Raw genomic sequence first — 11,519 nt, 5'->3', positions numbered from 1 at the left:
ATGTATGTACACTATCGTGATTCAGCTAAAACTTCTTTCTTCGACCGTTTTTCCACGTGTAACTATATATTCAACGGTTTCATTGCTATACGTATAGAATTTTCAAAAATATTGCTCTATTTGTCTATCCAATATTACGTTCAATAAGTAATCAAAGACGAATTCTCAAATCTCTTATGTTCAGTTTTTACAATATGCAATTAATTAACATACCTTCATGCTGCGTCTACATAAGCTCTACGTAATCCGTCGTTACAGTCGAAGCTTGCAGTTTCGCTAAACAACAGTTCTTCAGGTCTCTACAGTTTAGGCTTTAGATTATCCTGATGATCGACGGAGCGCTCAAAAATATTTCTATTCTCAAATGTCCAACGCTTTACATTACGCGCTACGTCAATCAAACTCCCCCTCTCTCACTTTTTCTCTTTTTGTTTTTCAGTCCAGTCTCGGCTAAAACTCTTGGTCGGAGTTTTCTATCTCTAAAAGTTCTCCCGGGGTACTTAATTACTGACAACAGGCGGAGTCTCCATGCTTCCTGACATACGAAATCGTCTCCTTTCGATTGAACACGTGTCGTACGCGTATCACTGCTTGATAGGCTTTTTGAAGACGACTTCCGGCTTGCGTACCGGGCGGGGTACACGCCGTTCTATCCTGAGGGCTCGGTTCGGGTCCGGAGACGGCGATGCCGGGGTCACGCCGACCGCCGCTGTCTCGGACCCCAATGGAGGAGTCTCCGCCATTGTTTGTCAGTTCCCGGTGCTGCTGGGTCGCCGACCCGGCGTCTGCTGTTGTTGTTGCTGTTGCTGCTGCTGCTGCTGTTGCTGCTGCTGCTGCTGCTGCTGTTGCTGTTGCGTCACCGCCGCAGCCGCGGCTGCTGCGCTCAACGCTGGTAGCGGCGTTTGGTGACAGTGGGCACAGTGCAAGCATACCGTGCAGGCACCGAGTTTCCGAGCCAACATCACGCGCAGCTTCAAGGCTGGACCGAGCTTCATGCCCATCGTGCCTGTCAGGTGGTTCTCCGAGAGTAGCGGCAGTGCTGCGCCGTCTATACGGTGCTCCCGGAAATTCTGCAAGCAGAAATGTAGCAGCGTGTTATTAGCGATCCCGAGAAAAGTGAAAAAATTTTTGTTGGTCTCCAACAAAATTATTCTATAGAGAGGAAGCGCAGGGTGGAAAGTCATTAGGTAAAAAATTTTGTTCCCTAATACACCGATGATTTCTGTTAGAAATATCAATAACTATTATAATAATATATATACCAAACGTTAGTTTTTTGTCAATGATATGCTCGAGCCTTCGTTCATGATCGTTAATTCGCATACAAAGAGCTAACGAAGACGCTAGATATTATTGGAATTCGCGGCATCTAAAACTTTGGTTGTACGGATCGTTCGTTCTCGTTAACGCTACTCTTCTGTGTATTCCTCTGTTCCCGATGCATACCTGCACGTGCGGAGCGGGACACGTACGCATGTACCGCCGACCTCCGACCGGCTCGAATCGCGGCCGAGGATCGTCTCCGCGCGCCAGCTGTGACCTCGCTGTCGCGCGGAATCCCGCGAATTCGTCTCACGCGAGACCCGATCGGCGAGAAAGGCGGATCGCCGTTTCCGTCGGCGGCGTGCAAAAAGTCAATATCGGTCCGCCTGTCGGGAGGAAATCGGAGAAGAGGAAGAAAATGAGCGGAGGAAGAACGGACGCGAAGGCGGACGCGAAGCGGAAAGGGGCAAAGAGAGGAAAAAGGAAGGAGATGAAAAAAAGGCATAGGAGCGCGGATGCGTTTCATTCACCGCGCTGGGGGCCGCGCCTCGCGTAATTGCAGCTGCAACGACCGCGGGCTGCAGCGTGCGGTACACGCGCGTGTACGTAAGCGCGATCGCGGACGTCCCTTGCGCGCACCACACGTTCGTGGAATACGGTAATTGCTCGGCCCGCTTATGAATGAAATATTCAGCGCCGTAATGCGAGCCGCACACGCAACAGCAGACCGGTCTCCTTCCTCGCGCATGCCGGGCTCCCTCGCCGGAGGTGGGGATCAGGATCGACGTAGAGATCGAGGCCGTGCATTCATGCCGCTGGGCATTCAAGTCTCTTTTCTCCGTCTCTTTCTCTCTCTCTTTCCTCTCGCAGAGATAGCGTCTAATTGGCCAGCTTTCGGAGGGTAGGTGCGAGGGTTATTTGTCACCTGAAGGAAGCGCTTGTCGATCTCAGTAGTTTCGTACTGCGCACATTCGCAGCGCTTCGAAGATCCGATAATATTGGATGCATTATAATAAATAAAGGATTTATCTGTTAAATCCTCCAAGCTAGGTCTAAACAAAATTAGATTAATCCATCAAAGCCTCTTAAGTATTAAAATTAAGTTTACAATACGGAGTCTCGCGTACAATAATTGCACTAATATTACGTGTAACTAGTTGTTTCTTTCAATTTTACGAGTTAACTGATTTTTGCTCATCATCGTCCAACTGGCAATGACACGCGTTGTGAACTTGGAATCCAACAGGTGTTGCATTCATGCCGCTGGGCTGAATGTAGGTGCTCGCTGACCGTTTCGCCAAGCGACTTCTAATCTACGATTTTATCTACGTGCGCATCGCGCGAAGAAATATCAAGAGAATTCATCGCGCAACAGGGAATCTATACTCTAGCTAGGCATGAGTCCAAGGGGATCTCGCGGTAACAATGAGGCTCGCATAATCGCCGACAGTATAAAACGCGTAGTCATTGATTACGGTAAATAGGCCCCACACTGTTTCGAATTCTCGATGCATTCGCGGTTCTAACGGTACGGAGTCAGCCACGCGCAAGAAGAGCCGCCTCTTCACGGTCGCCTCGCGCAAAACGCTAATTAGTTAAGTCATTCACACGACGCGCAAGAAACTGTTCGCGCTGTGAAACTGAGCTACGTACGGCCGCTTTGTCCGACGTAGAAAAATCACGGATTCCCATCTAAACATTATTATCTAAACCCGAAACTAGTTATTAAGAGTAAGATTAATTCCACATTTCCGCTCATCTATCGTTCGCTATACACATCCTATTCCTTTGATCCACGTAATCTCTGCACTTACTGACAACTGCAATCTAAATTATTGTAAAATTATCTAAATTCACGTTATAAATTATATTCGTAATCAAGTTATATTATAAAAAGATGTTCTCTTTACGGCATCTCATTTGATTTTTTGATTTCATTATCCCAAAGAACAAACGGAGTTGAGTGAAGACGACTTATGAACTCGACGCTCGGCACCGATTGTATATATTAAAAAACCGCGTGTCCACCCACAGCTTGACGAAAGAAGATGCTTCATTGTTTTCGCGGGGCAGTGCCTACGGAGCAGGGCAGTTTCGAAATCTCACGAAACGACCGACGCGGCATGGTCGTTCGACTAGCGCGATGCGATGCGATGATGCGGTGCGGTGTGGCGCGGTGCGGTGCGACGCGGCGTGGCGTGGCGTGGCGCGGCGCGGCGCGGCGCAGCGCAGCTGCAGTTGCAGCGAATATATCATCCTCGTGTTGCACCGCGGGCGACCGGGCGCGCACCAAAGGCCGGGTAACGAAGACAACCTATATTTTCTCCACCCAGTTCCAAACTCTTAAGGGCAAACGCGATCCCCCGGCTGGTCCTGCATCAATTATACCTTCCACAAACACGATGTTAGGCCCCCTCGCGTACTCGTCGTGCGCCGACGTAGTGCGAGAGGGCTCGCGAAGATGCGCTCCGGCTCGGGAGCATGTGTTATTAAATTATTCGCGCGTCACTGCGTCTTGTGAACGCGCGAGAGGGAGGGAGGGTTGAAGGAGGGTTGCCCTCTTCTTTTAAATTATGCGCGTGGGCTTATCAGATATGCCCGCGGGTCAAGAGGCGCGCTAAGCGGAATTTAAATTGGCGAACATAGAAACGTTCGTGTAACGATATAAATGCGCGTTGCGATTTGCAATATTTATTGTGCGTCTTGTGCCCCTTTGCTGAAATCGCGGCCTTACGGGGGCCTCAGATATATCCATAATATATAATAAAATCTATTCATTTAAGTATATGTAAAGACTGCAGCGCTGCTTGCAATTATAATTACTATAGTAACTTATGCACACCGTAATCGGACATGATTTTTACTTTCTTAATTACTTCGGTCTTTAGCTTTGCATGTTAATTTGTATGACCGCGCCGCAGGAAGTTTAGAAAAGCCAAGAATTTATGTCGACGACAAACGACGTAAATTCGTCGCTGGTGAATGTCAGTTCATCTCGAGATAAAGAGACTCGCCGAGAATATCTCCGCGAGGTTGCATCCGACCGTGACCTGGGAAAAGACGGAGAATCCTCGAAAAATAACGGCTCCTTTCTTGCCGAGCTCGAATCCCCGACCCGAGGAATCTCGCGGTTGTAACCTTAAGAGATCACTCAGTCGGAACCACGTCACGTTAAACTACACGCAGTGAGTCCAAAGAATTCGTTCTTGGACGCTCGGGCGATCGGTCGTCGAACCTTTTTCCATCTGGGGTACAGGTGCGGAAGGCAATACGAAAATTAGTGCCTCGATTTCGGGATCTCTGCAATTAGGCCTAGCCTCGGTAATTATAGCAACGTTGTGACGATTATAGTAATTTTAAATTATAATCCCAGTAGTTTTTCAATCAACCGCTAAAAGAGATCGTTCATCGTTCCGAAAGCGAGGTAATGGAATTATAATAAACTGAAGTACTAGAGTATCGAGGTAACATCTGTTACACCCGTTTGACTCACATTCATCTCCACACAGCTGCTAATTTATCGATTAAGCCGACATGGGTCGGCATTAGCGTATTTATGCATTACACGATAAATCATGCATAAATCAATTGTCACGACTTTTTGCGCCATTATTAGCGAACGAAATCTTAAATTTCATAAAAGTCGCCTGTCGATAGCACGACGGCGAAGCAGTATTTATGGCGCATAAAATGTTTCCTTTTTTTTTCTTAATTATTCAACGGCGTTAAGTCATCGCGCAACACCACATTTAAGACACAAGCTTCTAACAGTTCTCTGCCATAAAAGTCGCGTCCGTTTCATAGCTACTTCTGACTGTCTCAGTCATTATTACACCTGTCGTGTTACGAAATGGCAGATAGATATAAGCGACGTTTCAGGATGGCTTCGAACGGTCCTGTCGCACTAGCATCTGCGGATGACTTTTACGTTATATCTTTCCTAATTATATCGCGACAGCCTCTACAGATAAATGTATTTTCAAAAATGTTGTTTCGCGCGAGAAGGACTTGGTGTAGTAAGTCAAGATTTTTATTATCATTTTTTAATTAATTATCGTTTAAACTGAAAACAGAATTTTATCGGGAGACGTTGCTCCTCCCGTGAATAGAAGCTCAGCTGACAATTAGGATCAAATTGGTAGTTACCATTGTTCCAGGCCTACTCATCGCCTCCCTTTGTACGACCCCTGTGGAAATCATATAATACCGTACCGCATTGTGTTTCAACTCTAACCCACCATTCTTTTAACGCGTTGGATTATACGTTACACGTGTATCTCACCTACGTATCGCCGGTGTGTAACATTACGTTGCACCGCCGCCGATGCGGATGCCGAGCGATCGCGACGGGTCGTCGCACGAACGAACGAAGCGTTAACCAAATAAAAGCGAATGCGCGCTGCAACTTTTGTCGGCCGCTACCGAAGGAGAGAGATCCCGCAAAAGCTGCTGCCTTGCGCGAACCCCGAGATCCCTTATATGGGAGAACGGCGCTCGCGCGCGAAGGGCAGAGCGCGCCTGCGATCGCGCGCTGAATTCTACACGGGGACAAACCGAGGTTGAGAATTTTTGCGTCGGCGGGCCCGCACTAGAAATTCCACACACGTGTTTTCGTTCCACCGCGCGACCTCGCGAGGAATTGTTCCGTGAGAAAGGGCGATGCCGCCGGTGTACAAACAAGGTGCGCGCGTAAGAATCGACGGGCGATTCGCGTCGCGCCGACGCGCCGTAATCGATCAACAAGCATGAACATTGTCTCCCGCGATGAACACGTTCGCACGAATCGCCTGGTGTTACGTACATATACATCACATAATCCGTTCACGTTCTGCAGTTGAAGATCGCGCGGCGGAAGTATAATCGGCGAATGTCTTGTACATAAAAGAATGAGAAAAAAAAGAGAAAGAGAGAAATCAACTACTGTGTGTATTTTTAATTATATAATGCAAGAAATTATAGATAATTGATATGTATTAGCATCATTAGCAATCAAATCAGCATAATTCTGCAATCCTATACATGTCTTACAAAATTGTAAATTTTAAATACATACAGAAGTTTATGATGTGTCTTATTATATGCCAAATAATAACAAATAAATACGTTAATTAATGAAATATGTGAAAAGACATTAAAGTAATTCGTACATGTAAAATTATGCAGAATTGATGTGGTAGACTTTACAAACATGGTCTCTTTCTTAAAACGCTTACGATTATCTCTGTCTCAAGTAGATATTTAATATAATATGAACGCTGCTCGTGTCATTTAATGATAAAATTTGCTTCAGAAATAAAACAAAACTCTTTTCCAGGAATCAAACCGTTACTCCACTTTTTCCTCTGATAACTTAATTTGAAATGTTGCTGATATTCCAACGTGGAGCCGCGAATACAGAATTCGCGTGTCATTAATTGCGCACGAAGGATAATAGAGTCTTCGAAAGTCGTGCGCCGAGAGGATCCGGAGGAAACCCGTCCGACATTCTGCGCCACTGTGCGGTGACCCGCCACGCCCTGTCGAGGTCGTCGCGCGCCTCTCTCGCCGGCGCGGCGCGGCGCGGCCAGGCCGCGCCAGGCCGATCGGCGTGCCGACGGCGACCGGTCAGCCTAACCGACGACCGGCGCGGCGGGCGCGTTCGCTGGCACCGGCCTAACCAGATCAACATCCCCCCGTTGCGCGACTCCCTCCAACCATCGCGCCTCACGTCCTCGTTCTTTCCTCCGGTGTTCTCTTCCTTCCTTCTTCATCTTCGCGGACATGCCGCGTACCTACGTCGCGCCTTCATTTCGCTCCGATTCCGAGCGAGTATCGCTCTGATCATGTCTCTTTTCCGTTCCTGCTTCACACCCAAAACGCGATGTCTCTCTCTTTCTCTTTCTCTCTCTTCAGCATCAGCATTTGTTGCATCAACTCTACATTAATGGTTCAGCGCCAAATCGTTGCTAAATCGCTGAAAGATCTCGCGGCTGATTGTCACTTTCTTGAATTTGTTGAATTTGCTTCTGGCTATATAGCCACGGCAAGTGTGCCCTTTTCTACACTTTACCGTATCGAGGAACTTGTGCAATAACGCCAACCACACCCACTTTATTGGATTGACCTCGTACATCGGCGCCTCGTGTTTCTTGCGCGAATTTTCTCCGCTGTCGCCAGTTTCAACGCTCGATATCCGACGCAAAATGCAATCACTCCGCCCCAGATTACATCGAAAGTTCATTGAAACGTACGATTAAGAAGATGTATGCCGGACATTGTTCAACCGACGGAATCATCGCCATTGAGTAATACAGAGGCGCATAGAAGCGATGAGGGGGGGAAAAGAAAGAGAAAGAAGGCAGGAGGAAAGCGGATCTCGATCGTCAATCTCGATCGGCTGGCTGCTCGGCTTCGCGGGCAACGTCGCGTCGCCGTGTAATTGAGAGACATTCAGAGTGCATTAGCACTGCCGAGCAAGGGGACCAGGCAGGCGTATTAATTGCTCATCAGCGATAATGAAGGGTTTGTAAGACGATATTAGCATAACTAACAGGTTTCCCAGTAATGAAGCCACGTTCACGGCCACGGGGCTCGTCTTTATGCCGCCTTCCCCTCCTCGCCCCCTCCCCCTCCGCGAAACCCTCCCTCTCGCGAATCCCAGGGAACGAACGAGCTGGAACGAGGTGGAACAAGAGCGACCCGGAGCCGGCTCGCCCCGATGCGAACGGCGACGTTTCCGCGATGAAAATCAAGCAGGAGGGGGATAACGAGGACGATCCGAGGCGGTGCCATCCTACTTGGCGCGCTGGCCGCAACGGAAAAGACTATCAGGAAATTCGATGCGAGCATAAGCAATGCGCTTGACATTGTCCTAGAACGTGAGATTTTGCAATCTCGTGATAACGGTTCGGCGATCTCGATCGTTCTATAACACTATACGGAAAAAACGATTTTGCTGGAAAATAAAAAAAATCTGAAAATAATTTTTGTCAGAGCACCATCAAAATATTTTGTCAGAAAAATAATAAGCGTTGCTGTAAAAAGTTTTAATATTCCAGCAATCAGTTTGACTTTCAAACAAAATTATTTTGATGGTCTAACAAAAATGATTTTCAGATTTGTTTTATCTTCCAGCAAATTCGTTCTTTCCGTGTACAGTTTTCGCTGACCTTTTCTTAATTAATTTTATTTCGTTTCCTATATAATGTTCCTTTATATTATATATATATATATATTTTTTTTATATAATTTATTATAAATTCTTTCAAAATAGGAATATAAAGTAAAATAAATTATAATCGTCTTTGTGGTTATATGTTACAATAAATAGGATTTAATATCAACTGACAATAAAAGAACATATTGGATAAATATACATGTTAACATTGTATAAATATGCTGAAGCTAAGACGTGATTTAACGATTGTCACTCGTAGAGAAAGTGTGCGGTGATATCAACGCTCCACGCGATCGCACTGCATAATACGGTAGGTATCACGATCTCGTTATCGAACCGACCTTTCGCGTGTATCTTTTTTTTTTGCAACCGTGCGCGATACTTTCTCCGATTGTTCCGCTCGCGATCGAGTTCTGCTTCGACAGAAATTTATTCCGTTCGCGTGGGTCGTCTTGCAGATTTCTCGGAACGTGTTAGGCCTCAGGCTATTCCAAAATCCTCATCGTGCCTCGATCAGTGTTACAAATAAAGAGCGAACAACAATATAATGCCGTTCAGCATTGCAAATAAAGAATCTCACGGTTTTCACATTTTAGAAATGATATCTAGTGCACCGTGTGTGCGATTTTCCGCCTCATAATGGATAGATTCGACTTTCTCGAGTCGCGTGCGAATCGCGAGTTTTCACCGGAAGCAAGGAGGCGAGGTCGTTACGAGAGGTCCGAGTACATCTATGAGTACTAGCCAAGAATTCAAATTAGCTTAGAAAGTTCAGGGTCAAGCGGATACGTGCGTGCATGCGTGCGTACGTGCGCGTGCGTTCACGCAGCACAATAATGAAAAGTTATACGAACGATTGGTCAACGAAGTGGATTTTCTAAAATAAATCTGCGTGCGCCGCAATCTAAAACTGATGCCGTACGTCATTTTTAATTTAATATTGTATGATTTAAGATAAAAAATTGGCTAGATGTCCTTCCTTCTTTTTCCTTCTACCTTTTCTTCACGTTAAGTTAAATGGTCTTACTCCTACGAGAAGCGAGATCGTATTTGAGAAAAGGATTACGTTGATGATTATACATTATTATCGACAGCGTACAAATTGCCGCCTCCGCGTACATTAGCCACAACCTACTGCTTTCTGTTATTTCTTATACACTTCTGTTAAATTCCTGTCCACGGCACTAGCCCCTTCATAGGTAACTTGCTATTAGTGCCGCGATAAAGCGGCGCCGATAAATCCATTCGATTCGATACGCTTGCAATTAATATCAAAGATGTATGAAGGGGTTTCTTGCTTCTGCTTGCTACAACTCAAGTGAGGAGACAGATTCAAGTAATGCATTGTAAGGCGTTGCTAAATCCGCCAGGAAGGTAATAGATTTATTCACGATTTCTATATTACTAAAAGCACTAATTTTTATATTATCAAAAAATAAAAGCAAATGGAAAATATAAGCTGAACAAACAGATACTGTGTTCGAATATGAGAAATGTTTCGCGATGAATTAATCTGTAATCGATTGTTATATGTACCTATCATAAATACGTTATAAAATTGATTGGTGATTAATGCCGAACATAACGCGTATCCGCGTAAAGCAGTAGCTATTATACAAAATTCGACTTGAAATAATATCTTATCGAGATTGTGAGAGATAAATACGGGTTGTTAAAAACAGTTAATTCGCTGACAGATACATCCCACCCATTAGCCAAATCTCTTAATTTCGTATACACATATTTTTCACGTCCGAGTGAGACAAAATTCGTGCCGTCAAATTTATGTGCATACGGTAGACAAATGACCGTCTTGATATCTTATTTATGTGCGTGTCCCACATGGTGCGTTAGTGAGCAATTTCTCTTTTCTCGACAGATTTGCCTTGTATTTTAGGACTTTATCAGAGATCAGCATTTTAATTTTAAGAATAACACGGTTTCGAGAGTTTTGAGCGATTATTCAGACATATAATTCACCGTTAAAACGGTACAATTGCGAATGTTCATGCGCAATCTCTATTTTCATTATAACTTTATCGGAGAAGTAGCTACTTTTTAAGAGAAATTTACATTTCAGCTGTTTACATGAAAATTCTTACGTACGTAAATGATCCAAGTTTCAATGAGTATACTCGAACTTAGCGATCTTACTGCACCAAGCGAACAGTTTCAAGAGCGCACTGAAGCGTTCAAAATAGAGAAAGTGGGGAGGAAATATCTTCGCGAGGCAACCTTGCAATGACCTCGCGTGAACCCGGGTATCAGGCGCGCACGATACATCCACACGTACAACGACTATCCATCGTTGCGATAAAACACACACATACACACACGTACACATATTTCTGAATATTCATCAATATCAAGAATATCAAGATTATTATTATTAAATCTTCAAATTTACAATGCATAATAAAAAATATACAGTCCAAAATAAATAAATGTTATTTAAAGAAACTGTATCTCTGGAATTTTTAGTTTTATCAAGTTTATCGTGAATTTTCCATTACGTATTCTTAAAAATATCCCAACATTTTCCGCATTATTACACACACGAAGGTGGGCGCGCCTACGGTGGACCTCCACGCGGTCGAGAATTATCTGCAGGAAATCTACTCTCGTATAGGCACGCCACACGAGACGGGGGTACGAAGGGGACCGAAGGGGAAGCGCGCACGGTAAGGCCCCCACGACGTCCTCGGCGTGTCCCCGCTCGACTTCGGCCGGCGTGGCCGCCACTGCCATTCGCAGCGAATGGCAGCTGGTCGCGCACAGGGGAAAACACACCGCGGTTACCAGCGGGGGACCACGGCCCCGATACAAGATACTGCCACGTGTTACACGCTGTTCGCCACCAGAAGAAACGCGCGCGCTCTCCCGCCCCGCCGCGCCGACGCGGTATTCCATTCGACGGGTCCACGAGATGATAAGTCATGGCACGACGAAAATAATGGTGGATTTTTGCGAAGGTCGGGACCGCGTGAAACTTCGAGAAAAACGCGAGTGTTCGCGATCAAAACAAATTTTTTCTTCTTTCATCGTACACTCTTTAGCGAATAAATATAACGATTTTGGATCCGTCACGAATTTGAGTGTT

At 45.6% G+C, this 11,519-nt stretch overlaps 1 protein-coding gene across 3 annotated transcripts in view; it reads right to left on the bottom strand.

The window, feature by feature from the left end:
* Window positions 1–676: 676 nt before the first annotated feature.
* The window catches only part of LOC105457798 (uncharacterized protein KIAA1522-like), a 209,557-nt gene continuing 198,714 nt past the window's right edge, over window positions 677–11,519 (bottom strand). For all 3 annotated transcript variants that reach the window (XM_011702671.1, XM_011702672.1, XM_011702673.1), the window contains one exon: window positions 677–1,070. In XM_011702671.1, coding sequence (XP_011700973.1) covers window positions 750–1,070 — 321 coding nt within the window. In that variant the 3' untranslated portion in view covers window positions 677–749. The remainder of the gene's footprint in view (window positions 1,071–11,519) is intronic.

Source organism: Wasmannia auropunctata, unplaced genomic scaffold, assembly GCF_000956235.1.
Source record: "Wasmannia auropunctata unplaced genomic scaffold, wasmannia.A_1.0 LD335047.1, whole genome shotgun sequence".
Classification (NCBI taxonomy): Eukaryota; Metazoa; Arthropoda; class Insecta; order Hymenoptera; family Formicidae; genus Wasmannia; species Wasmannia auropunctata.
This window is presented reverse-complemented; position numbering and strand designations above follow the sequence as displayed.